Raw genomic sequence first — 26,291 nt, 5'->3', positions numbered from 1 at the left:
GGGTGGGCCAGCTCCAAGACCACGCCTCTGTGGGGCTTGCCAGTACCTCCAATTCAGCCCTCTAGGGGTGTGCCTGTGTCTCCGACCCAGCCTCTGGGCACAGGTCATCACCAGGAGATCCTGGAAACAAATTACCTGGAAGCAAAGCTGCTGTCTCGAGTGCACCACCCCTGCTGGAGTTGGAGCTGTCTCTGGAATATATACAGGCAAGGGATGCAGGAGACACCAGAGAAAGCCAGAGCTATCATCCCTCTACAGAACACTGTATTTTATTGCATTTGCAACCAAATCCAAACCGCCGCTCTGCATCAGCAGACCAGACAAAGAATGATGCTTGTGTCACCACAGCTTTCCCTCCGAGCCCTTCTATGCCTTTAGCCAACAACTATAAGTTTATCAGGCATGGGCAAAGCCCCTGTGGGGAGCCCAACAAGTGAAAAGGGGTGGCAGAGACAGTGGGGGGAGGCATGCGGGGGCATGGTGCCGTCGTGGCAGTAGTGATCGGGCTGTCCTGAAAACATGGCACCAGCCACATGGCACAGCTGCTGCGTGGCAGCAAGGGGCAAGCCACGGTCTCGGCAGGCCCAGCAAGACATCAGCAGCTCTCTACAAAAGGGCTGTGAAGAAGCAAACCAAGGAACTTAGGAGCGCCGGCCAAGGCAATGCCGACAAAGGCAGCGCTGAGCTCCTATCCTCCACACATAGTAGCGTGTGCCTGGTGAAGCGTGCCCTCCCTCCAATATGTTAGCAGAGCACCACTGCCACTCTGCCTGACACTGCTTTGACTCTACTAAAGCTTTCACACCCTGCAAACTCTGATAAGCTAATACTAAATAAAGGAAAAAGTTGGGCTAGTTTAATAGCCTCTTCCCCAAGACGGGAGACTGCAGCATTTGCATGTGCTAAACTTGAAACTGATTCATATAATATCTTCATTAGCTAGTCCTCTTGCAGTTACTGTGAAGGTATTATGCCAGTGTTAAAAATATGGACTACAGCTTGCCTAATATGTTCTTGAACTTTATAGTACAATGCTTGTTGATTTTGCTTTTGTGCACTCTACAGGCATCATGTTTGCTCAATCAACCTGAAAAACTAAACCCACTATTTTGAATTCAAATTGTCAATTGCTGTCAGGAGTGTTTGCAGCTGTGAGCTAAACCTGTCCTTTCCCACAACTAATTGGTAGACATTTTCTGCCCTTATTATTCAACTAGCAATTCCTATACGATTTAAAGAGTCAGTACTGATATTATGCCAATGTTATCACTATCCCAAACCTTCATTTAAAGTTACTTTTATGAATAGATGCTTCTGTAATAATTCTAATTGTACGCTGTCCCTTCAAGCAGAAATTAACTGATGTGTTTTTTCAAAGTACCTTCCAAAGAAGAGAAAACATTAAGGTATCTCTTCTCCTCTTTGAAAAATCTTACAGTTTAAGTTATGGCATTTCAAAATCTATAGTAAGTTTTGTTCTCAGCCACTTAAAAATTATGCAACAATGTAAAGCCCTAAAGCTCAAAAACAATTCTGTTGCCCCATACTGTGGGCTTGTAAAAACCTTTGTTGAAAGAAAAAATTAAGCTTTAATCATATTGTTATTTTTAATGGGTTTATATCCTAATTTCTCTGCTCTGAAACTCTTTACCCTTAAGGAGCCACTGCAGCCCTTTTCTGTGCTAGAAGCTTCATGCCAGTACTTATGGGGGCAAGTGAGCAGTACCCAGAGGTATTCACCTAGACTTCATTACCTTACAGTGTTGAACGAGATTTTCTTCGTGACAAATTAAGATACCTCTATTCCAACAATATTTCCATTCACAGTCCAGCCCTTTTGCTGAGTCAACACCAAAAGAACTAATATTTCCCAGTTATAGATCTTTAAACAGCTGTACTGCGTTACAAAGATACTGCTCTCGTTCAGTACAGGTCTGCAGATGTCATCTCTGGGGAAATGAACAGCCAAGCATGAAGCAATGGTGCACTATGACACAAGAATCCCTGTCCAACATGCCAGTAATCACAACTGACCATCAGGTTCACAGCTGCAACAAACCATATCCAAATTACCAGCCACAATCTCCCCAGGTACCCGTTTGGTACACCCGTTTTGCACAGCCCAGCCAGTTAATGATAACAGATTTCATCCATTGTGCAATGTCCACAGCACAGCTAGGTCCTGAACCAAAACCTCATGAATTTTCAATAATGGGAGTGAGCAGAGTTCATGCCGAAGGATTTTATGTTTTACCAACTGTACTGTCTGTAACATCCTCACAAGAAATCACTGTTTTAGCTGTCTGTCCTGACCCCCCTTGTTTCTTACCTAAAGGACTAATCACAGTGCAAGCTTTTCTCCTATCAGAGTGATGCAGTGACACATCTTTCATCACTTGGACAAGACAGATCAGTTGCTAGCAGCCGCATCTCACCTGTGTCCTAAAGCATCTTGGGAAGACCATCACCCTCACAGGCCTGATCAATACCGGTGCCGATGTCACTCTGATACCTAAAAATCAACAGCCGCAAGATTGGACCATCATTCCTATGCTGGATCAACTAGCAGGTATTGGAGGTCACTGTGACAGCTTTCACACCTTACACCCTGTTACTTTTGAGGGACCCGAGGGTGGCATTGCTACCACCAAGACATTTATAGATATAGTTCTTTGGGGAAGGGACATTCTATCACAATGGGGTCTGAAAATAGAAATAAATTTTTAATACCGGCTGTACATGAGCGTGACACCTTAAAATTTACATGGACCTCTAACACACCTATTTGGGAAAACCAGTGGCCCCTACCAGCAGAAAAACTTGCCACTCTGGAACAATCAGTACAAGAACTATTAGACAAAGGACATCTAGCTCCAACTACCAGCCCTTGGAACACTCCAGTTTTTGTAATCAGAAAGCCAAACAGTAGAAAATGGAGGTTGTTACATGATCTCAGAAAAAGTAACTAAGTTATTGTAGAGATGGGCTCATTGCAAATAGGTTTACCTTTACCAGTTATGATTCCTAAAGATTGAACATTAACTCTTATTGATTTAAAAGACTGTTTCTTTAATATTAGTCTGCATCCTGCTGACACACAACCATTTGCCTTTTCTATTCCATCTATTAACCAGCAAGCTCCGTTAAGGAGATACCATTGGAAAGTCTTGCTGCAAGGCATGCGTAACTCCCTGACTATCTGCCAATGGTATGTTGCAGAAATACTTTCTCCAGTTTGTGCATAACATCCAAATTTTCTCATACTGCACTACATGGATGATATCTTAGTAGCAGCTGAAGACGAAGCATCCATGCAGGAAACATCAGAACTGATCATCTCAGCAGTGCAGGAGGCAGGATTCACTGTAAATTTTCTCAAGGAAAAAATACAGCAGCTTCCTTCTTGGAAGTACTCAGGATACAAGATTACAGAACGGACCATAACACCACAAATGCTTCAACTGAGAGACAATCCAAAAACACTTAAAGAAATGCAGAAACTCATAGGAACTATCAATTGGATCAGACCTCTGCTAGGAACTACAAATCAGGACCTAAACCCTTTATTTGACTTACTAGAAAGAGACACAGCATTAAATTCACCATGAGAACTCATCGAAGAAGCTCAAAATGCCTTGGAAGAAGTGCTAGAAGCCATTCAATCACATCAGGCACACCGTTATAATCCCAGCCCAGCCTTTTTGTTTGCAGTTTTAGGAGAAATTCCACAACTTCATGGGTTGATTTTTCAACTGGATCTGGAGAAGAAGGACCATCTGGTAATACTAGAATGGGTCTTTGTCTTGACAAATGGGTAAAACTATAACAACCTGCCCTGAAATTATGTCTCAGCTCATAATAAAAAGCAGTTCCTGAATGTTTTCTCTTTCAGGCAAAGAATATTTCAGAAATATTTTTGCCAGTCAAATTTATGTCTTTAGAACGGTTAATTCAAAATTCAGAAGTTTTGCAAATTGCCCTTACAAATTTTGCAGGAAAAATCTCAGTTCATTACCCTAAACGTAAGTTATTAAATTCACCTTTGAAATTAATTCAGAAACCTCTAAGGAGTCACACACCTCTAGAGGCAATCACCTTTTTTACAGATGGCTCAGAGAAGTCTCAGAAATCTGTAATCACTTGGCTGAATCCAGACACCAAAGAATGAGAATCAGACATCGAAAAAGTAGAAGGCCCTACCCGGATTGTGGAGCTAGCAGCTGTTGTGCATGCGTTTTCCAAGTTCATGTTTCCTTATTACTTGATTACAGATTCCTTTTATGTTGCAGGTATGGTGGAGAGAGCAGAGGGATCTCTGCTAAAAGAAGTTTCAAATCATCAATTATACAGTTTACTAAAAAAATGAATCTTTCTTCTTAACAGCAACCTTATTTTATCGCACATATTAGATCACACACTGTCCTCCCAGGTTTCATAGCAAAAAGAAGGCAATGCAATGGCAGACCTTCTGGCAATGACAATACAGAACACACTACCAAATGTTATTGAACAGGTTCAAATAAACCATGCATTCTTTCACCAGAATGCATCAGCCCTGGTAAAAATGTTTAACATCTCTCAAATTCAAGCTAAACCAATAGTCCAACCATGTCCAGACTGCCAAAAACTAGCCATCCCAGTAACACCAACAGAGGTAATCCCCCGAGGTTTAAACAGCCTACAGATATGGCAAACAGATGTAACATAATATCAATAATTTGGAAAATTCAAACACATACATCTCTCTATAAACACATTTTCAGGAGCAATTTATACTTCAGCACATGATGGAGAAAGGACCAAAGATGAAATTCAGCATTTCCTCCAGGCATTCTCATCCCTAGGCATCCCTCAGTAAATCAAAACAGACAATGGACCAGCTTACATTTGCACAAATTACAGCAGTTTTTCAACATATGGGGGATCAAACACACTACAGAAATACCTCATTCATCCACAGGCCAATCTATTGTAGAAAGAGCACACAGATAACTGAAAATACTCCCGGAAAGAGTAAAAGGAGGAGCAGAAGTGCTCTCTACAGCAGAAAGGTAAATAAAGCTATATATGTCTTTAACTTTTTAAAATAATTATTTTATGGAAGAGATGCCCCCAATTTTCAGACAGTTTAGTAACACTGATCAAGTGAAGCTCAAGGAACAGCCACCAGTGTCCATAAAAGATCCTGAAACAGGACAAGTTTTGGGGCCCTATCCTCTTATAACATGGGGGAGAGGTTTTGTGTGTGTTTCCACAGGTGCGGGCCCTAAATGGATTCCTGCAAAAAAAATTAAGCCACAACTGTGGCAGATGAAAGAGCAGCAGAACTCACCCAAAGAAAAACATGCAAAGGACATTGAGTGACCACAGACCATGGCTTCAAAACGACTCCTACCCCTTGACACAAACCAGCAGTATGGACACTGGAACATTTTCAAAGCAGAGACTGAGTTTTTATAAAGCTTGCACTAGTTATAGATTACTCAGCAGAGTATTCTTTGTACTGAGAAAGTTTTTATAAGTTATCACTGTCATGTTATCTTGTTTTCTAATTGTATGTTAAAAAAGTTTAAAGGTCTGTAAGTCCCAGTTCTATATAAAGAAGAGAATATAGTCCACCTGAAAACATCTCACCAGACTATAAAGCAAATTATAGTTCCAAAGCAATGAGAGACTGAATTTTAATCTTAAAAAATTAGTAACTGAAGTAATTGGCTGGAAAAGAAGAAAGGGTAAAAAATTCAAAATAATTTAATACATAAAAAACTGCAGTTGTGTTAAAAAACCAAGTTATAAAGCAATAAGAAGTTATTCAGCACAAAGGGTGAGAATTTTTTCAAGGTATCTATTTTACTTTTTTCTTTTTTTTTTTACTAAAATTAAAAATGATGAGATGTTGCAGTGCACCCCCACACCCGAGCAGATGTTCCCATATTAGGAAAAGAGTTTAAGCCTCAACCCTGAACTTATGAAGAAGATGAACCAGAAACTTCTATGCTCTTCTCACTATAACTGTCCCAGTGCCAGGACAAAAGCACCTGTTGGACCCTTGAGCTGCTCCTCAAGCAATGTAGCTATTTTCTATTGGGCAGCTTGCCAAAAACTCCTCCTAGATCATTGCATATTTAAGAGAGAGATTCTCAGGGCAATTTCAGGGTGTCTTGGCAGGTGCAAGGAACCTCCCTGAACTGTGCACGGCTTTTATTTTTCTGTTTTCTATAGTTTGTTATTTTTGCTTTAATTAAAATCTTTTTGCTTTTTCAAAACACCTCTGATCATGCCATCTCACTAATTATTCTTAAGCCATTTCTGGGAGGTTGCTGACAGCCCTCAGAGTGTGATGAATCTTCATGGGGCTAATAACATGCTGGCCTCACGCAGAAATTCATTGGGGGAGTGTGTAGTGAAACTCCACAGAGCAAAGTAGTGAAAGCTGTTTACACCTTGAGTCACTTAACAGTACCAGAACAATCCCGAAACCCAGTAATCTTAAGTAATTTCCTAACACTGCAGTCATCTAGAGATGCCCAGCCACCTAAACCTAAAGTAATGGTAAAAGACATTATCACAAACAAGTGGGAAGGTTAATGGGATGTCATTACATGGGGAAATGGGTATGCCTGTGTTTCCACAGACACTGGAACATGATGGATGCCTGCCAGGTGTGTTCATTCTACTCTGCATCCCGCTCCGGACCAGAGACAGTAGCTTCCTGATGAAGCTGCAGCAGACATTGTGGAGCAGTGAGTTAAACAACTCATGCAAAAGATACATAGTGATCTGGAACCTTTCTGAGGTAACAAGTTTATTTAAGGCAAAAACCTAAACTGGACAAGTTGCTTTTCCTGTTATTAGATTTTCCCACAGTTCTAAAGTTGAAATGTTTCCTGTTCATAGAGTTAAGTTGTAAGTTTGTAGCTTCCAATAATAGGCCTGCAGTGTGCCAATTTGAGAGGTTCTATTGCTGGTAATCCTACCTGACAGCTTCTGGGAAGGGATGTAACATTTTCAGTATGTGGGATGCATCACTGGTTAAGACAGGCTACGCTTGTCAAGTAAAATTATATGCGTCATCATGCTGCCCTGTCATTTTTTTTGCAAAGGGCCATTGCAGGTAAGACAACAGAGAACGCTTTGCATTTTTATTAAACTGAGAAGGGGGAACTATGACAGATATAGCTGGACTCTATCTGCACAGATGATTTGGCTTAACAGATACCAGCTTGACCAGCCTAGCTTGAAGTAAACAAGTCCCTAGACACCACACTTCAGCCAACTCCTCTGAAGCACAGATACATCCATATCATTGGCCAGTGAGCTAGGTAGAATTAAGACCCTTGACTAATCACGTCTGTAAGCACGGGAAATGTGGTGCGTTTTTCGTATCACTTGATGCACTCCTGTTTTATTCACATGCTGTTCTCTGTAATGGTTTATTCTATGTACCCCCTTGGTTCACTTCCCTTGGTTTCTTCCCTGTTACAATTACCTGTCAATCAGATGTTATGTAATCCCCGGGTCCTGTCTGTCACTTTGGGCCCTCTCCTTGTGTCTGCAAAGTTCCAGGGAGAGCCTTGAGTGATTGGACAGGATCCCAACTCCCCCCTCCTACCTCCCTGTAGTTTGTTGCTGTGACTGTCTATTATGTTCAGAGCCACTCCCCTGTTTCTCCTGATTGGACCTTGGCTGAACCCATCCCCTAGTTCCACCCCCAAATAAAAGCAGCTGTATTCAGGTGCTCCTGGCTCTGCTGAGGCAGACACTATGAGTTTCGCTTGTGTCCCCTGTGGGAACCATAAACCCAGTTGGTTGACCCCTTTGCAGAGTCCCTCTTTCTTTCTCCTGCCATCGCCGACAATCGCCTGAGGTCAAACCAAGACCCACAGGATCAGGAAAGTGATATCTATCACTGGACTGTACCTTGCTTGCGGTGGTGCCAGGGCTGGCCGGGGTGAGGGACACACCAGCACTGCAGCAGGGAAATTTGGAAGCTTTATAAGAGGAGCTGCTGAACAATAAAGAGGGGCCGTTGCTCCATAATCTTTAGTGTGTTAACGTCCCGTCCCTATCTCCATCAATGGTGACAAACTGGTATGATAAAAAAGGGGTGAATGTCTTTTCTGTATTAGCAATCAGATTAAAAAACACAAAACAAAGGTAAATTATCTTTTTTTTTATGATGAAGGAAGTTTACCATTAAGGTCACAAAGGGATTAGGCTAGGATTTCTGTTGACTTATTCATACGTTATTTACTGAAAAAACAGTGTTAATTTACAAAAAGAACTCACCATCTTGATAGATCTCTGGCAGAAAATATTCAATACTGCTAAATGCAGAGTCATGCAGAGTGATAAAATATTACTGCCCATAGTAACAGCACAGATTTAGGTAAGGCATTTAGAAGTCCATATGGTCTGGACTCCAAACTGGCAGCTGGACTAGTAACTGTTCACTCCCTCTTCAAAGGCAGTTAATGGTTGAATCTCTCAGGCTCTGTTATATTTTTTGGATCCCTGAAGGGGCAGGAAAGAGGAACCCGGGCACAAAGAACAGGTGCAAAAAGAGCAAGTACTCAAAGAGGAAGAAAGCTGGTTCTGCTGAGCACAGGTACAAAGAAGGGAGATGGGTACAAAGAATAACAACATAATGTAAACACATAAACTCATTAAAGTTCATAGAAGCCTAAAGGGGAAAAATATTCAGTCTTCTCTATACTAGCATAAAGTATGTATAATATGCATTTCACATGAAGTCTAGCAGTTTGTACCTACAGGATGATGCAGAGTTCGAAAGTGAACATAGGTTTAGATGGGACTGAGCTGCCTGACCCTTCCCTGAAGGCTACTGAGAGACAAGAAGACTCAAACAGCCTGGCTTGCCTGGAGGGTTCATTTGGCAGGAACACTACAACAGCAGCATTAGCTCAAAGGTGCATAAAAACTGTGGTTGATTCCTGGAAGGTTCAGTCTACTGATTTCTCCTTGTTTCTGCCTTTTCAGCCTAACAAGCCCTAAGACTTATCTGTTAGCCAAGAAGAAATCTCACCTCCACTAACATACAAGAAGGCACCTGTCAACAGAGCCGCCTTCCCATGTGCAACAGCCTAGAGCTACTCTAGTATTTTTTACAGTAAGGAGAGTAGGCCCTTTGTTCTGTTTAAGATCCATTTTTTCCCTAGAACACAAGGAGTTAAGCAAGGAATAAGCCCACTGTGAAATAGGCACAATCTCTTTGAGTAGAATTATGTTAGCTATCCTACCAGGTAATTGTGAAATGGGGTCCAGTTCTGAAGCTCATACACATAATCAGCTGATACTGAAGCCCAGTCACTAGAGTTATCTGTGCCCCAGAGAAGCTCTGGTGTGTGAAGCACATGGGTCCTATCCATCCATATTTTCCAAATTATAAATACCAACACAAAGCAGGTAACAAAGCAGATAGCCTGTCCTTTACAGATCAGCTTTTACAACTCACGAGCCACTTCAGTTTTATGATGGAGATAGTGAAGCACTGAACAGGGTGGGGGAAAATCACACCAGATTTCATGTGTTTAACTTCCCTATCAATCGCCCGAAGTGAGAAAATAAAGCCAAAATGGGGAGCCATTGGCTGTGCAGCGTGTACCTGGCCAAATATTAGGAAGCAAACTATGCAAGATCATGGGATCAGTTAGGTTGGAAAAGACCTTCGAGATCATCATGACTGAACACCACGTCAATCAGACTGTGGGACTAAGTGCAACATCCAGTTTTTCCTTCAACATCTCCAGCGCTGATGATTCCACCACCTCCCTGGGCTGCCTGTTCCAATGTCTAATCACCCTTTCAGTGAAGAAATTTCTCTTAGTGTCCATCCTAAACCTCCCCTGGCACAGCTTAAGACTATTACTGGTTTGCGGAGGAGCAGAGCCCGACCCCCACCTGGCTGCAACTTTCTGTCTGGGAATTATAGAGATAGGGTCCTCTCCGGGCCTCCTTTTATCCGGGATGAGTCCCCCCAGGTCCTCCTCATCGGACTTGTGCTCTAGACCCTTTCCCAGCTCCTCTGCCTTTCTCTCGACTTGCTTCAGCCCCTCTATGTCGTTCGCGGAAAGAGGTGCCCAGAACTGCACACATCACTTGAGGGGCTTCTCACCACTGCAAAGGGAGAAGCACAAGACGCCACATCCTGTTAAGTTTTCACCCAAACCAAGGTTTTTACAAGCGGGGGTCAGTTTTCACGCGCTGCGGAGGCCTCGCGAGCCCCGCAGCGGGAGCACTCGATCCTTAATCCCGGGGGCCCTTCCCCGCGACTGCCGAGGCGCCACCTCCCCCTGGGCACCGCTTCTCGCGGCGCCTCCGTGTCGCTGTTTGAACCCGAAACGGAAATGGGATCGCAGAGCCGCCGGGGGAGAAACGGAAACAAAACACGGGCCGGGCCGCGCTCACTCGCCACCAGCGTCCCTCCGTCCGTCCGCCCGCCGCAACCGACACGTCCCGCCGTCCGTCCGCGTCCGGAAACTCCCCCAGCTCCGGGTCCAGGACCGGCCCCGGGAGCAGATCCAGGAGCGGGTTGCGCCGGGATCGGGGCGGCGCGCAGGCCCAGCGCGGGGAAAGCGCGCGACACCGCCGCGCCCCAGCACGAACTACGACTCCCGGCGGCCCCGCGCAGGAACTACGGCTCCCGCGGCTCCGGAAGACCCCGAGCCACTTCCCCTCACTTGGAAGTGGTTGTGTGCGGACGGTGCGTGCTGGGCTCTTCCAGGCCTCTTCCCGCGCTACCCCAGGTCCTGGCGGGCGCTAAGCGGGGCCGGACGATGTGTTGGGACGGGGGAACCCCAAGTGTGCGCGGGGAGGCGGGGGATGGTGGGGTGGTGGTCCCCGGTGCGCATCGCGAGGGCGGTGGGGCCGAGCAGAGGTGGTGTTTCGGCCAAGGTGACTCTGAGGAGCTTTGTTGCGTTGAAATTGTCACCTTTTTTTCTACTTAAACAACGTGAAGAGTGGAATTCACAGTTTGTCTGGGTTGTTCTGTCGCGGTTCCGTACCGAACCGGCTGCGGAGCTGCACCCGTGGGATCACAGTGCGCTCGTGTTCAATGGGTGCTGGAATTTCCCCTCACCGCCGCCCCTCCCCCCCCCCCCCCGCCCCCCTTTAAATACCTCTCTGCATTTTCCTGCTTTTTTATGCAAAAATGCATTTTATGCATTTATGCATTTATATCGCTGTGACTAATTATTTATTCTTGCTTTGGTGTTTTTTTAATGGTTAAAGCAGCAGTGCCATCATGATCCTGCCACAGATCTTACGGCTTTCCTCCCTTTTCCACTCCGCTGTGTCCATTCACGTGCGCAGGAACATTGGGCTCTCTGCAATTGTGTTCAACAAGATAAAAGAACTCGACCCGGTTCAGAAGCTCTTCTTGGACAAGATCAGAGAGTACAACACGAAGAGCAAGTAAGTAAAGGAAACTGCCTTAATGAGGGGATTGATGGCAAAAGGGGAAAATCTGTTGATTTTGACATAAAAACATCAGACATGAAGTGTTTGATTTTTTGACAATTTGATAGTTTTGTAGACTGGTCTGTAAATATTTAGTGTGTTTTCCTGCAAGACTTCCTGATGGTTTCACTAGTGGGAAAGCTTGTTCTCGCATATCTAATAGAAAATATAATTTTTTTCCCTTGAAAAAGAAAAAAATCTAATGTCATTCTTCTTGAGCAGTTAAGGCACAAAGTTAAGGTCTCTTGCACACTGCATGAATGCACTGGTATATTAATTTTTACCCATCTGCGTGCTCTGTAAATAGGGGGGAAAGCCAAACATCCTTTCTGTCTTCTTTTTTTGGCTGGGGAAAACAGTTATTCTGTAGTCTTGTTTCCAGAAGCTGAATGGAAACAGCCTCTAAAAGCAAGTGAGAATTTATGGAATTATCAGGATGGTTCATTTAACATCTTCAGTTAATAAGCAGTTCCTTCAAATGGAATCTTAGATTCTTGTAATGTTTGAATGAACTACTGACCAGAAAACTAAAATTATAGTAATTCTGTATACTTTATTCTTTGGAAATATTTCTGGGAAGGAATTAAGACGCTTCTTAGCTCTAGTGGTGGAAGATGTGTGTATCCTTACCTACAAACCCATCTGTGTAGGGAGGCAGATATTTGGTGGTTTTACCAATTCTGAGTGTGGATCCTGTGCAGGTACAACTGAGTGCTGGCGATCTAAAGAGTTACTATTTTATTTATCTGATGTTTGAATCCCCAGAAGGACCTGTAGTGGTGGGGGGTTTTGCTTCTTCAGTATTCAAAATGTGTTCTCTTCATAAAAACAGTTACTAATGAGAGATGACTATATATGAGATAACTAATATGAGATAACTAACTAATTCAGAGATGCAAGAGATGCAAATCCCAGTGTTGTTAGGAATTCACACCTGGAACAAACAAAACTAAAAGCCCTGAGAGCCTCCATACTCATCAGTGTTTTTGCCTCGTAAGACCACCTTTTGTCTCAAAAGACTTGGATTTTCATCACTGATAGCAGAAAACCTTTACTTTACCCTGAGAATCTTGTTTATGTGTAAGATAAGGAGGCCCTAAGGTGTCATATCTTGAGATTTGGAAACACTTTAAATTACTTCCTTGGTTTGGTTGTTGAAAAGGTTTTAATTCATAAATGGGCTTGAAAATGTGGAATTTTCCACGTGAAATGTTAAAACTGAGTTGTTCATCACAACTTTTAATGTTTATTAGGCAAGCTGGAGGGCCTGTTGATGCAGGACCGGACTTTCAAAAAGATATGAATGAATCCCTTGCAAGACTCCAACGGGCATATGGTGAGGGAGATCTCACCAAGTTTCCAGAATTTAAATTTGAGGGTGAGTTAACAATCGTACTGAATTCTAATTGAAAGTAGAGACATTATTACTCTCAGGTTTTTTTTTAATTCCCCTTTAGTTTATATTTGTACCAATAACTTTTTGTAAAATGCCCTCTGGATGCTTTTGCACAGTTCGCATCTGTTTCTAAGTGACTCCTATTTTGATTATTTGCCTTTTCTAGCAGAGATGTTGTCTTCCTCACACTAATGCTTAACAAAACTAGAAGTCAGATCAGGCTGTCTTAACTGTCCTTCAGACACCCTAAAAACAGAGCTCAAATAGTAATAGCCTACGGTCTGTATTTTTCTCATCTTGACAAGGAGATCAGCAGACTATAATGTGAGTATCAGTTAGTCTTAACATCATGTAAACTGTGACATTTTTTATTTTGTAAGTTCCTCGGGAAAGCCACTGATTTCAGAAAATGAACACAGAACTTAACTTTCTTACTTAGGAATATTTTGTGGCTAAATTATATTAAATCTTTATCTTCAGCTGTTTGGATATGGCTTCTGTTTGACTGCTCTAAGTTTGTTTTAACATGGAAGGGAAAGGGCAGACAGCATGAGGCTTGGTTGGTATCTGGCAGCCAGCCAAGGCCAAGCCACCATAGTCAGCAACTTGTAGTTCTGATCAGACTGTCTGGGAATTCTAATTTAGACTAGGAACACACCTGAAAATGTTTTGGTAGTATTTCAGTTGGGTAAAGTTGGTGTCAGGTTGTTACTGGTGCAGATAAACCAGAATACCTGTAAAGTATGATTTATGGTTTTTCTTTTTTTATTTTTCCACAATTTTAGGGATGTAGCTTCTGTATATTCAGTTTTATTTCCATGTCATGTATGAAACTATACATATTAAAATTTTACTTGTTTTTGTAAGGAAAAAGAATTTATGTGACCGTAGGAACAGAGCAAAGCACAGAGACAACATGACTATGTTCTTTTGCCACTGTTGCATATCCATGATCTAATGTCAATTAGGTTTCAAATTGTAATTATATGAGTAATTATATGTGTAGGAACTTCATCTTTTTTACCTTAGGGATGCTTACTATAAGCTGAGCCTTGCTTATAGTGTGTGTATATATATATATATATATAATATACAGTATATATATCTCAGACTTTGTATTAAAGACAGCAAGTATTAGTAGCCCCGGTGCCCAAACCCCTAACCTTTGTGAGCCTGTACCTTTGACATCAAGAGCTCCTTGGTCAGTGTTTGGAGAGTATCTTGCGGAGTTGAGTTGAAACTGTGTGCTCCTCTCTGTTAATACACACTGATAATACACTAATGAAAGGGAGAGAAGAGCTTGATTAGTTGTTCTTGTATCAGAGGTACAATGGAAATACTTGTGCAGTAACATTCTGGTTGATTTCTTCAGTTTCTCTGCTGTCTTCTCCCCTATCCCAGGTGTTGCTAAAAGCTGTTTTGGCAGAATATTACTGAGGCTTAGTCTTTATACATAACTCCCGCAAGGTGAAAAAGACCTGTCTCCAGCCTAGTTACTGTATACTTCTACCCACATTTAATCAGAAAGTGGAGATGTAGACTGCAATGTACTGCTTTAGCTTGCCAATGTAGTTGTTAGTTTTCTTTGAATTAATTTTCTTTGAAATTAATTGTGGTGTTTGAAGATGGAATAAAAAGAGACTAATAGAAATTTTCTCTCTCCCATTCCTCCTGTAGAGCCCAAGTTTGAGGACACTCCAAAGTGATCTCTGCAGCTTGTATACCGAACAGCAGTGTACAGCCATGGAGTTGCTGAACATGGCACCAGTTGTGATTTAATAAATGTAGTGCTTCAGTTTGATTTCAGTGGTGTGAAGAAGCTCTTAAATGCATGGTGAGCATAGCTAGCTGTGATCATCAACTCTTACATGACAGAGGCAGCTGAGTAGTGCTGCTCAATGTTAGCTTCAAAACTCCTTTGTGTGCTATGTTTTAATGCTTAGACATTATTACACTCATAATAATATACCAGGAAGGAACTACTGGTTCTATTGAGTTTAGCAAAAAAGCTTCTGCAGAAAAAAAACTCCGTGAACATTTAAGTCTGTAGCAAAGCCCTACAGTAGTGATGGAGCTGCACAGCCAAAAGCATAGCCACAAATGCCCTAATCCTACATTGCATCAATGAACACAAAGGTAATGAAGTTAATCTTCCAGAAGAAACTGAAATCTGCTAAAGAGGTTGTAAGGTGTGAATTTCTGCAACTGAGCTATTGACAAAAGCACTTCAGCTTCTTATTATGTGAGAAGCTACATAAACACTTCAACAGTTAGAGTCTACATACTACAGTTTGAATTGTATTGACATGATTTTTTTTTCAGAATGAAATTACATATGAAGTCTACAGAGAGAGACTTCCACATTAAACACTAAAACACTGCTTGAGCTTTAATTACAACAAGATTTATTTTGTCAGCATAGTGAGTTTATTTCTGCACAGCTACACACTTTGAAATTGTGTCAGATTTGCAAAATCATCTCTAAGTCCTAGTAAATCAGAATTGCAGGAGAAGTTGAGCCCTCAACAGTGGTTGAGACACAAGTAGTGAGGTCACGTATGAAAGTTACTTGAATAGATTGTTCCAAGCGACAAAGAGTAAATCTTATATTGCTGCATGAACATATAAACAAAATGAGAAGCTTTCACACACAACTGAATTGAATATACAAGCTAATTTGTCTTTAAATTTTTTGGGGGGGTTATTTTTTTTGAAATGCCATCACAGCTAGATTGACTAAATATTGGCAGTTTATATTTTCAGCATGTAAGACATGGGAACTATTTACTGAGTGGAGGTCAAAAGATCACATGGTGTTGTGGTTTAACCCCAGCTAGCAACTAAGCCTCTGGCTCACTCCCTGCCCTCTCCCCTGACTACAGGGAAAGGAATTGGAAACAAAACTCATGGGTTGAGATAAAGTAGTTAAATAATTGAACCAAAGTAATAATAAGGGAAAGAGAGAGAGAGAGAAAACCTGAGAAGCACAAGTGATGCACAGCCCAAGTGCTCATCACCACTTGCTGACTGATGCCCAGTCTGTTCCCCAGCAGTAAATGGCCCCTTCCCAGCCAACTTCCCCCCAGTTTATATACTGGGCATGATGTTCTATATCCCTTGGGCCAGTTCAGGTCAGGGTCCTGGTCTTGTTCCCTCACGGCTTGAGTACCTTCTCACTAGCAGAGCATCAGACACTGAAAAGTTTGACTCAGGGTAAATACTGCTGAGCAACAACTGAAACTCTGCGTTACTGACATTATTCTCATACTAATTAAAAAAGCACCTCTGTACCAGCTACTAGGAAGAAAATTTTTTTCCAGCTGAAACCAGAAAAGTATCAGCTGCTCATTCCATTCCATTTATGTTATGCCAGATCCTACACTTTGCTATACACCACCACCTTTCCCATCTTTTTATAGATGCACACACATACACCATTTCCTTAATCTGTAGACTCCCCACAGAAGTCTATTCATTTAGTCCATGACTTCTGGTTTATGACAGTCATGACTTACGACTGCCATAAACAGTTTTTCAGGGCAGGAAACCAGGGTGTCTGGTGTTAAGATTGTTGCGTGTTGAAGCCAGTTCTCATTCCATCACTGCTCTGCTTGTCCAGTTACATCGAAGTTTATTCTTAATGTGACAGTTGAAGGGGAGTTAGGTTCAGATCCCCAAAGCTGGAGGGATGGAGACAGGCACCATGAGGTGCCCAGTGCAATGGTGGGCACGCAGCTGACATAGAAGTGCTAATACACAGCATTATACAGCAATTCACATCACACAATTCACTGGCTATTCAGTCAAATCCACTGAATGCACAAACCAGACTTGCCCATCCTCTCGTCTTAACAAGTGTGCCCAGGTCCCTGAGCAAAAACAATCCCACAGATGAGTTTACCTTTGCCCGAGGCAGGAATAACCCAGACTGTCTTCCGCAGTTACATTTTTCATGTGCACTACAGGAACTTTATTCCCTTCTACATTAAAAGTTTTGATTGGGCAGGGCCAGCCCACTTGGCAGATCTAGTGCTGACTCACCAGGTGGCCTTTGCCAATGTGCATTCCCAATGTTTGAAGGTCCTCCTGCTCTTTGCTCTCAGTGTAATCTAACAGTCCATTGGTTCATTTGGTTTTCTCAGCTGATGCATGATACAGTACACCTACTAAATGCCATATTCTTTGGCCCAAGCATCTGTGAGTGTTTTCCAAGTATTTCTAGTTTAATCTGTTCAAAGGCTAGGTGTTGCTCTGGGCCCCTTGTGAAATCATTCTTCTTCTGAGTCACTTGATAAAGAAGACTTACAACCAGACTAGTTTGGAATATGCATTTTCAAAAAACCCACAACATCTAAGAGAGTTTACTTTTTGAAAAAATGGATTAGAATTTCTTTCCATAGGATCAGGAGTAAATTCAGCTCTTCCACTCTGCCTGGGAAACCATGCACTGAGATGGGAGTAGCAACTTTCCTGGAAGAATCCCCATTTGGGACTGTTTTCCTTAAATTCATATACCCATGTCTCTAGGGTCAAGGTAGGTCTTCCATCCCAATTCTTCATGCCCTTTCTGTCATCTCTCAGCTAAACCCCCAGAGTGTCCATCCTATGGTGTGTACCTTCCATATCCTCCCTCTTGAGCCAATGCTTACTGTCACTAGCATTGGTCTGTAGAGGTGGAGAATAGAACATACCATCTTTGAACTGCTGAAACTCCTAGTGCAGTTTATCTGATAGTTTCTTCACAGATGGGATGAGAGAGGAAGAGAGATTGTCTTCAAATTCCCAGAGATGGCAAGCCACTCCATCCACAGATGATTGTGTGATGTCTTTCCAGATTTAACATTGCCAGTGGGTTGGTGTGTACTTTTGGTACACTCTACAAACTTCCACCACATAGGTCATGTGCAGAGAATTGGTCTGGATCTGTGGGGAACCTTGTATTATCCAGGTCAAAATAAATAATCTGTAGCACAGCTAATTCCCTCAAGTATTGGATATCTTCCTACTTGCATGGTGACACGTAACATCTTTCTTGTAAGGATACCTTCATGCTTGACAGGAGTCGCTTCCAGGGGCTGAGGACTTGTGTCTCTCGTGGAATCACCTTGTCAATGCCTGCTTTCTAAGAAAGTGATTCCTACCCTCTAATTCCAATCTGTTAGCCCCATTATCCTAGCATCAGAGGAACCAGGTGGTAGTATGCTTATCAGGACAACAGCTGAAATATTTATGTATATCCCGTAGCTCACTCAGGAATAAGGATTGAGTGGTTGCCTCTTGTTGGCCTGTCACTGAAGTTTGTGTAGGCACAGTACGTGTTGGTGGGGTTTTGGTAGACACAGATTGTTTCTTAACCCTAAAGAAGGCCTGAACCAAATGCAACAACATACTGATTGTTACCAAAAGGACCCGGTTGGTTTCAATGGTAGTCACAGGATATGCAAAGTCTTTAAAATTCTCAAATGCTACTGTAATCACCCTGGAGGGGAAGGAAGGGGGTTTTTTCTCATGGGTTGGCTCTCTTGAGGGTAAAACGCAGTAGATGTAACTCTTGATAGTTTCCACCAGATGGCTCCCAAAGGACGGTGGGGACACATACCAGGCAGGCTCATGACCAGCCATTCTATCATATCACAAGCCAGTACAACACAGAACAACACAGTGATAACCTTAGCCCAGGCCTAGAGCAAATGAATCAATATGGTGACCAGCAACTATTAAACCAATACAATGAAGGCTTATAACAAAGTTGTTTTAATATGCTTTAGTCAGATCTGTTTTTATCTCAACCTTTTGAGTCCCACATTTGGTGTCAAAAAGGACTGTAAGCAGCTCAGCCAGCAGTTTAGCCCCATATGGCTGCTTGCTTACTGTCCCCACCCAAGCCCAGTGGGAGAACTGGGAAAAAAAAGTAAAATTGGTGGGTTGAGAGAACAACAGTTTAATAATTGAAATAAAGTAAAATAAGATACTAATAATACTAATGATAATGATAATAATAACAACAACAATAATATGAACTGTAATGAAAAGGAAAGAGCGGAGTAAAGCCTAAGAAAGACAAGTGATGCACAACAGTTTCTCACCATGCACTGACTGATGCCCAGTCTATCCTCCAGCAGTAGTTGGCTCCTCCTGGCCAACTTCCCCAATTTAAATACTGGGCATGATCTGGTGTGGAGGTGGTCACCAAGCACCAAGCCTGTTTGAGTTCCAGAAGTGTTTGGACAATGTTCTCAGCCACATGCTGTGGTTCTTGGGGTGTCCTGTGCAGGACCAAGAGTTGGACTTCATGATCGTTATGGGACCCTTCCAATTCAGCTTATTCTTTGATTCTGTGATTCTATGCATATCTCTTTGGACAGTTCAGATCAGCTGTCCCAGCTGTGCTCTGTCCCTGCTTCTTTCGCACTTCCTCACTGGAAGACCATGGGAATCTGAGGACTTCTTGACTTGGAGTAAGCACTACTCAGCAGCGACTAAAACATCAGTGTGTTATCAACTTTATTCTCATATTAAATCCAAAACACAGCCACTACGAAGAAAATTATCCCAGCTGAAACCAGGACACTGATACTTTTGTATTACAAGTAGTAATTTGATGTCCCTCACAGAGGCTGAAATCTTCTAAATAACAAAGGACTTGGTATGCTTGAAATCCTAAATGAAGCAAGCAAGGTTACATAAATAATAGTTCAAAGATTTTAAGCAGGTTAATATTTAGTGTACATTTCAGAAGAAACGAAGGCATTGAGCTTGACAAGAAATGTGTCTTATGCACTGTTAGTAAATGTTTATTCTTTTCTGGGATGGGAAGTCTACAAAATGCTCTCTACACAGAACTAGTAAGCTATTCATAAATACAGGTATCAAACAACTGTGTTCAGCATCTGATTTTTAAGTGCATTAACAATGATAAACAGATACCATAGCTCTGAAAAGCTTTATCCTTCTCTCTCAGAGCAAACAGATAGTTTGTCTGAGGAAGTTTCTTACATGCATACTAGGTCAAGGAATAAGCTTATGCAATTTATTATGTTTTGTTTCAATTAAGGAAATGGGTGGTGTTCAGGGATCTTTTAAGGTTACATCAGTATTACTGATGCTACTTAAACTCCTATTATCATTAAACTGTAGACAGTGATATTAAGTCACTCCTAGTTGGAAGTTTTACTTTGAACTCTATTCCTTTTTCACCAATCTGAAAAGCTGGAATGATGTACATGTAGTTAAAGCCCTTGAGCCCACTCAAGGAAGTGGGTGGAAGTAGTAAATTCAGCTTCCATATTTAGTCAGGTCTTTTGACCCATATTATTCTTAGAAGAATTAGGGCTCAATCTTTCTCTCATTGCTGTCTTGGACTATGTCTCAGTTAGTTAAGTAAAAAAATATGCAAAGTATGGAGCAAGGTGCTGTAGTTGTGTGGCACTTGAGACTATGCAATAGGAAGCTGTAAGTGCAGACAGAGATAAAGTATCTCCTGGTACTGCTGCCAGGTACAGCACGGCAGGAGCTCGGAGTTCATGTACAAAGACATGACAGATCTCAGGAATTCTGAAGATATCTAAAGCTTTTAAAACACACTAGTGAACAAAAAAGACTTGCCTTTTCACTTGTTGATTGATAGTTCATCTTCTTTCTATTAACAGAGCAGGAAAGAAATAGTGGTTAAATTGCAACTTTTCCTGTGTTGGGTTTATAGGAGCCTCTGGGAGCCTCATATATGAATGCATTTTTCCAGATTTCCAGCAATCCTCAGGGTTTTTTTCCCCCCTCTGAGAAAAAAACTTACAATAACAAATCCATTGAATGCTTTTAGATACCAGTCATTATCTCATAAACCACTGCCAAACACGTTCTCTAGCTTGTTTTTCCAGTTACACTTTTTGTCTAGCTCATGGCCAGAACAAAAATAGTTTGAGGAATTCTGACTTGCTACAAAGAAATTTGAGTGGAATAAATCCATATCAAAGGAATAGACCAGGCAGTGTCAGAAAGTTTACACCAGTTATATTTTTACAAAACACTTCCTGACATAACCTGTAGATATGGATATGAGAGCAGTTCAATTTGGTTCTGATTGTCTTTTGTCCAGTTTGAAGAGGAGACACATGAATGCCTATAGCTGAGTTAGGGGTGTAAGCTATTACTATGTAAAAAGACACATCTCTGTGTATTTACCATGGCAATGTAATGATTCACTTTCTGATCAGCACACTGGTTTCTAATAAGGAAACCAGCTAGTATGTAGGATCAGGTTTATCTCAGTGTCAAGAAAGTTACTGCACAAGAATGTTAGAAAGGCTGTAAAAATCATTGCAGTTACTAAATAATCTGAAACATAAATGAGGTTTGCAGTGATTTATATACTACTTGCATCAAGATACTTACTGGGAAGAGCTTTTCTCTGAAAAAGAAAGAAAAAAGAAAAAGAATTAGCACAAGAACAGTTTCCTTAGCTGATTTAAAGTTCTTTGAAATAGTTATTCCTACAATATTCAGCTCTTCAGTTTCTAGGAGTTTCCAAACCAAATGTCGCTTTTTGGTATAGTGAGTTTAGACAGAAGAAAGATTAGGTTGCTTTCAAGGGTAAATGAAGCTCCAAATGAATTCTAACGAGCAGCCCTGTAGCCTCTGGTACTTTCAGGCAGCTGACCTTTTCAGGCCCAAATGTTTGGTATTCATTGTTGCTGTGCTCAGCCCTACAGGTACCAATGTAAAGGCTACAGAGAGGGTTACTGGGTGTCAAGCTTTTTGCAGCAATCCCTAAAAGCAAACTTTTTCCATGATCTGGAAGAAGACAGTTAATTTAGTTTCTCTTACTAAAACTGGTTTATTTCTATGTTGCCTTTCTTAGGCATTCCTTATTCAAAACTAGAGTGGAGAGGTTCCAGGAACCAGGGTCTAGCTTGTTGCTTTTCCTACGTTGTTGTTTGGTAGCCTTAAGCAACTGCACAAACATCTCCTTGCATTTTCAAAGCACCTTTTGCAGTACATGTTGGCAGAATAAAAATGTCTGCACAAAATGTTGCAGTTTTAATGCTCTCCAGCTTTAGTACCCTAGAGTAAGAACCTTCATGGAAAGGAGGACATGTCACCACAATCATAAAATTATGGAATGCTTTGGGTAGGAAGGGACCTTAAATATCATCTAGTTCCAACTTCCTGCTGTAAACAGGGACAGCTTCCACTAGATCAGGTTGCTCAGGACTCCCTCCAACCTGTCCTTGAACACTTCTAGGGATGGGGCATCTACAGCTTCTCTAGGCAAGAGAGAGTGTCATGGAAACTCTGCTAAATAAAAACATTTTTTGACACAAGGAAGGAGTGGTTTTATTCTACTTACTTGCAAAGTAGCCCTTTTTTTGGGCATAGAATACTCCAAGGCCACACAATACCATCACCAGAGCCACAAATAGTACAGCCATAATGATACCACTTACATTAAGGTCATCTGTAATTATAAAGCAGAAGTCCAATGTTCTCATTTGTAAAGATTTTCACTGGTTGGATTTTTCCCTAATTACCACAGGCATTTTTGTACCTGTAAGAAGTCTTTGACCCAAGATGCATAAGTTAATTAGTAACACTTAGATGTATTTAAGCAGTAAAAAGCACTAATATGCACAGCCACTTCAGGAGAAGTGTTTGGTACACATCAACTGTTTAGTCTGGGTCAAAAGTAAGGAAAGAATAAGAAAGACCAAGGGATACATACTCCTCATCATGTCTACCCCAGAGAAGTATTACCCAAGTCATATGTTTCTGAGAAAAAATACCTTGAAATCTTTGTAAGTGTTAAAGCACGTTTTTGATAGGTAATTTGCTTAACGCAACTGAAAGAGATGATGGCAATTGCGTTCCACTTCTAAAGAATTCCTCAAATTAGTTATTTGAAACGCAACGATTTTTTAATTTTTAAATAGCAAGGCTTTTAAAATCAAACACAACAAAGCTGAGTTTCCTGAAGTTAAACTCTACACCAGGCTATTAAAACACCTGGCAATTTTATTTTGAAGGTGATAGCTTGAGTTGAACCATGACAAGGACCACACCCATATCCTGATATAATCACTAAGAGCTTCAGACTCTTTCCATTTTAGGAAAACCAAAATCATCAACAAACAGAAACATTTTCAAAAGTTTTTGTTGTTTCAAATTACTTATTTGGATTCCAACTTTAAGCACATGTTAATATATGGTTGAGATTTTCACCCCAGAACCTAACTATTCTTGTACAATTTAGGCTGACAGCAATTTAGGACTTAGTGTGTATTTTCACAAAGCGATTCTATCTCAGTAGCTTGAGGAATATTTGCTCATAATCCATGAGGAATGCATTAAAATCCATGACACACTGATTTTCAATTAATTAAGTTCCAAGAAAGCACCTTACGGAACTTGGCAGTTCCATGTGCTTTTTTTTGGAACATTTGGACAGGATCTTCTCTGCAGTGGTCATTAGGATTTGTTACCATTTGCTTTCCTATGATATCTGCAAGAACCAATTGTATATTTTGCACAAACCTTCACACATTTTGGGTTATTACAGACTGTACATTAAGATTTCCCATTAATGAATCCCAAAAAGGAGGCTTTCTGTAAAGAAAACACCCCAGTGGGCTGTCTCACTCTTCTGTAGGCCTTCCACAAAAGCATTTGGAAATATTAACATTCTCATATGGCTGATGCTATTCTGTGAAGTTCAGTGTTTAGCAATCTAAAAGCTAATTACTGCGACAAGGAACTTATTATTTGTCCTCCTCCCAAATGCCATGACAAAATAAAAAGATTTAATTCAATCTAGTCTTAGCTTCTTAGTTGCACCATGCAATTATATAAATCCTACTGTAAGACTGTTTTCCACCATTATTTTCTTTAATACATACCAACTTGCATTCGCTTCACTGAGCATTTCTGAGATAATCCAATCCCATTGGAGGCTTCACAGAAATACTCTCCAGTGTCATTCTTTGTAACTGTATTAAACAGCTGTTAAGAAAGAGTCCAAAACCATTATCAAAACAGGGGGAAAAAAATTCCTGTAGGATAGAAATGTTGACGTGTCAATGTGTGGATTTGTTTGTTTTAAACAAATAAAACCCAAAAAACACTGAAGGCAAGTAAGAAATTCAGGTCCATTTCAACCTTGTAACAGCTCCCTAGTCACATTCCCTGCGTTCTTCAACTTCTTCTTGTTGCCTAAGAGGTTCCTTTAGGTGGACATTTAACAAAGTGGAGTGTATCTACAAGGAAATTAATTTTCCGTGTATCAGAACTTTTCAATAATATCCACTTTTTTAGATATGCTCTAATTTCAGAATACCCGAAATAAAACAGTTTGTTCATTTTATCAAAACAACAACCCCATTAATCGATCCTTCAAAAAACTTGACATATACAATACGATGCATTGTCAGCTGAAATTTTTCAGAAGTAGAGAGCTGTTTGGGTGGTTCTCAACCCTCCAAAAACACACTTCATGTCTTCTTCCAACAGAGAAATGATAAACCACACTATTTATCAAATACTACTACGGTAAAAATGAAAATGAGAGACTGTAGCAGGACATCTCCCCCCGCCACAGAAGAGCTTATCTGTTGATTGTTAGCTGGTGTAGTAACTCAGGGCATCATGTTCTCACATTAGCCTCACATGAACCATGGTGAAGCAACTCAGTCAGGACAGTTCGTCTTGTAGTTAATTATTTCATCACTATGGGATTGATGCTTTCAGCTGAGAGTAAACATCTTCCTGTGGAAGCAGATGTGGAAAGACAAGTCGGAATTTCTGACTGACATACGCTTCACTTTACAAATTATAAAAGCTATACCATATTTTCACAAAGCAGAAATCTTCTGCACATTCCCAGGAAATGTGTGGGGTCTTCTCCCCAAAGTCAGGACGCCATTTTGTGGTTACTCTCCTGGGGGCTGAGTAAAAGGACTCTGTGTATGCTATCAGAAATTCAGTAAGTTACATTGACACCTAATTATTTTTTTGCTAGCTGTAATATAGGTACCTTAATGTCATACATTGTTTTATGTAATCTACTTGTAGTTATTTTATTTTATACTGTGTAATAAGTAAATGTTTAATGCCTCTTGTCTGTTACCTTCTGACAATTCAATAAGTAACTCATTTTATAATAGACCTAACTGTCCATTCTTAAGAACTTGTGAGCCAGAGCGATTTAGGTGCAGGTCACCTAATACACTGTCAAAAATATAAGCCTCAGGCAGGGCTTGTCTAAAGCTCTCACTTGATCCATAAGAAAGGAATGGATAGAGACTGATCTCATGTCAATTTCAGTGTTTCTATGTTTTTAATCATTGGACTTGTTAACTGTTTCTTTTTTATGTATGCCATACTTCAGTATTTTCAGAAGTGATTAGCAGGTTTGGGTAGTCCACCTGATTTCTGTGATGTGCTGAAGGATCCTCAGAACATCTGAATGCTTAGTCATACTTTAGTTTCCATGTTTGATTTTGCACAAGAGTAGTGTTCATAGAACAACCTTTTACTTCTGAAACATCTGAGAACCCTAAGTAGCATCAAGTTTTTTTGAAGGATCAGCTAATGGGGGAAGAATGAGAGAGAGACAGCCAGTTCTGAAGGAAAAAACCCCAACACCACAACCCACAAAACAAACTACAACTAAAATGAAGAACTAAGCTTACTTACAGTCCCAACTCATTCCCACTGACTTCACAAGTTCTGGATGGGAACTTGTAAATGGCACTGGATTGCAGACATTCTGTACTGCCCTGAGTGCTGGACTCCCCCTGAAGTGTATGAAGATACTATTCCAGATTTTAAGGTTCTGTCAAATATAGCTCTGCTGCCGACTGAAAATGCATTCTTACCTGGCACTAGTTTACCAACTGACAAGGTAAAATTTGTCATGTATTTGTAGTTTCTCAGTTAACACTACTGTCGCCTTGGACTTCACCCAATTTGTGCGTATCATTCAAGGTCTACGGCTTGTCACTGATTTGAGGCAGAAACTACCTTCTACATTTCTCACCACGTATTTCAGCATGACATTGACGTCCAACAAAGACCTTGTGAATATCTGGATTTAGATCCTTGTGCATCATTGTACTGAACAGTAAATTTGGTCTCCTTGATAGCTGTCTATGACAGAGTTGGTTATTACACTTACCAGAGTGCCAGACTTTCTATTCATGGTGTAAGTTATGTTTGCTGCTCTAGCACTGCCTGTTCCTGTCTTCTCCAGCAAGGCAACACCATTCTTGTACCACTGGTACTCAGATGGAGGGGAGCTCTCAGTTTCCTTACAGCTCATCTGTACGACCATTCCTGTCATTGCAGAGCTGGGTACCTCACATACTGGAGTAGTCGGAGCAACTGGACAGTGAAATTGCACTTGTTACACATGTACTTATACTGTCCA

At 41.2% G+C, this 26,291-nt stretch overlaps 3 protein-coding genes across 12 annotated transcripts in view; 1 reads left to right on the top strand and 2 right to left on the bottom strand.

The window, feature by feature from the left end:
• Positions 1-10,552, bottom strand: part of GABPA (GA binding protein transcription factor subunit alpha) — a 38,791-nt gene extending 28,239 nt beyond the window's left edge. The window contains exons 1-2 of one of the 6 annotated variants that reach the window (XM_066208570.1): positions 10,429-10,552; positions 9,922-10,137 (exon numbers count right to left, since the gene is read on the bottom strand). The gene's annotated coding sequence lies outside the window, so the exon portion shown is untranslated. Of the gene's footprint in view, positions 1-2,435; positions 2,511-4,200; positions 4,245-9,921; positions 10,138-10,428 lie in introns of those variants that run through there. The other 5 variants (XM_066208584.1, XM_066208581.1, XM_066208568.1 and 2 more) reach the window with 5 other exon arrangements.
• A 61-nt stretch (positions 10,553-10,613) lies between these two features.
• On the top strand, positions 10,614-14,675 carry ATP5PF (ATP synthase peripheral stalk subunit F6). Of its 3 annotated transcripts, none has more exons than XM_066208607.1 (4): positions 10,614-10,723; positions 11,254-11,433; positions 12,732-12,856; positions 14,552-14,675. In XM_066208607.1, the coding sequence occupies exons 2-4, from the start codon at positions 11,264-11,266 to the stop codon at positions 14,578-14,580; spliced, it is 324 nt and encodes a 107-aa protein (XP_066064704.1). In that variant the 5' UTR covers positions 10,614-10,723; positions 11,254-11,263; the 3' UTR covers positions 14,581-14,675. The 3 variants fall into 3 exon arrangements, with proteins under 3 accessions (XP_066064704.1, XP_066064716.1, XP_066064707.1); XM_066208619.1 differs by having other exon boundaries at positions 10,614-10,766; XM_066208610.1 differs by lacking the exon at positions 10,614-10,723 and adding an exon at positions 10,748-10,766 and having other exon boundaries at positions 11,251-11,433.
• A 587-nt stretch (positions 14,676-15,262) lies between these two features.
• JAM2 (junctional adhesion molecule 2) overlaps positions 15,263-26,291 on the bottom strand; it is a 54,975-nt gene continuing 43,946 nt past the window's right edge. For all 3 annotated transcript variants that reach the window (XM_066208585.1, XM_066208595.1, XM_066208586.1), the window contains 6 exons: positions 26,040-26,245; positions 23,764-23,866; positions 22,221-22,328; positions 21,266-21,281; positions 20,480-20,513; positions 15,263-19,534 (listed from right to left, as the gene is read on the bottom strand). In XM_066208585.1, the coding sequence (XP_066064682.1) occupies positions 19,502-19,534; positions 20,480-20,513; positions 21,266-21,281; positions 22,221-22,328; positions 23,764-23,866; positions 26,040-26,245 (500 nt within the window). In that variant the 3' untranslated portion in view covers positions 15,263-19,501. The remainder of the gene's footprint in view (positions 19,535-20,479; positions 20,514-21,265; positions 21,282-22,220; positions 22,329-23,763; positions 23,867-26,039; positions 26,246-26,291) is intronic.

This window comes from Chamaea fasciata, unplaced genomic scaffold (assembly GCF_029207755.1).
Source record: "Chamaea fasciata isolate MVZ Bird 193981 ecotype frontalis unplaced genomic scaffold, bChaFas1.0.hap1 SCAF_2, whole genome shotgun sequence".
NCBI lineage: Eukaryota > Metazoa > Chordata > Aves > Passeriformes > Sylviidae > Chamaea > Chamaea fasciata.
Note: the sequence above shows the minus strand (reverse complement) of the source record. Positions and strands in the feature narration are given on the sequence as shown.

Excerpts from the sequence above, each read along its gene's own strand:
- ATP5PF (XM_066208607.1), top strand. The coding sequence starts at position 11,264 with ATGATCCTGCCACAGATCTTACGGCTTTCCTCCCTTTTCCACTCCGCT. Across the intron at positions 11,434-12,731 it reads GAGTACAACACGAAGAGCAA|GCAAGCTGGAGGGCCTGTTG; the intron begins GTAAGTAAAGGA and ends AATGTTTATTAG. Across the intron at positions 12,857-14,551 it reads TCCAGAATTTAAATTTGAGG|AGCCCAAGTTTGAGGACACT; the intron begins GTGAGTTAACAA and ends TTCCTCCTGTAG.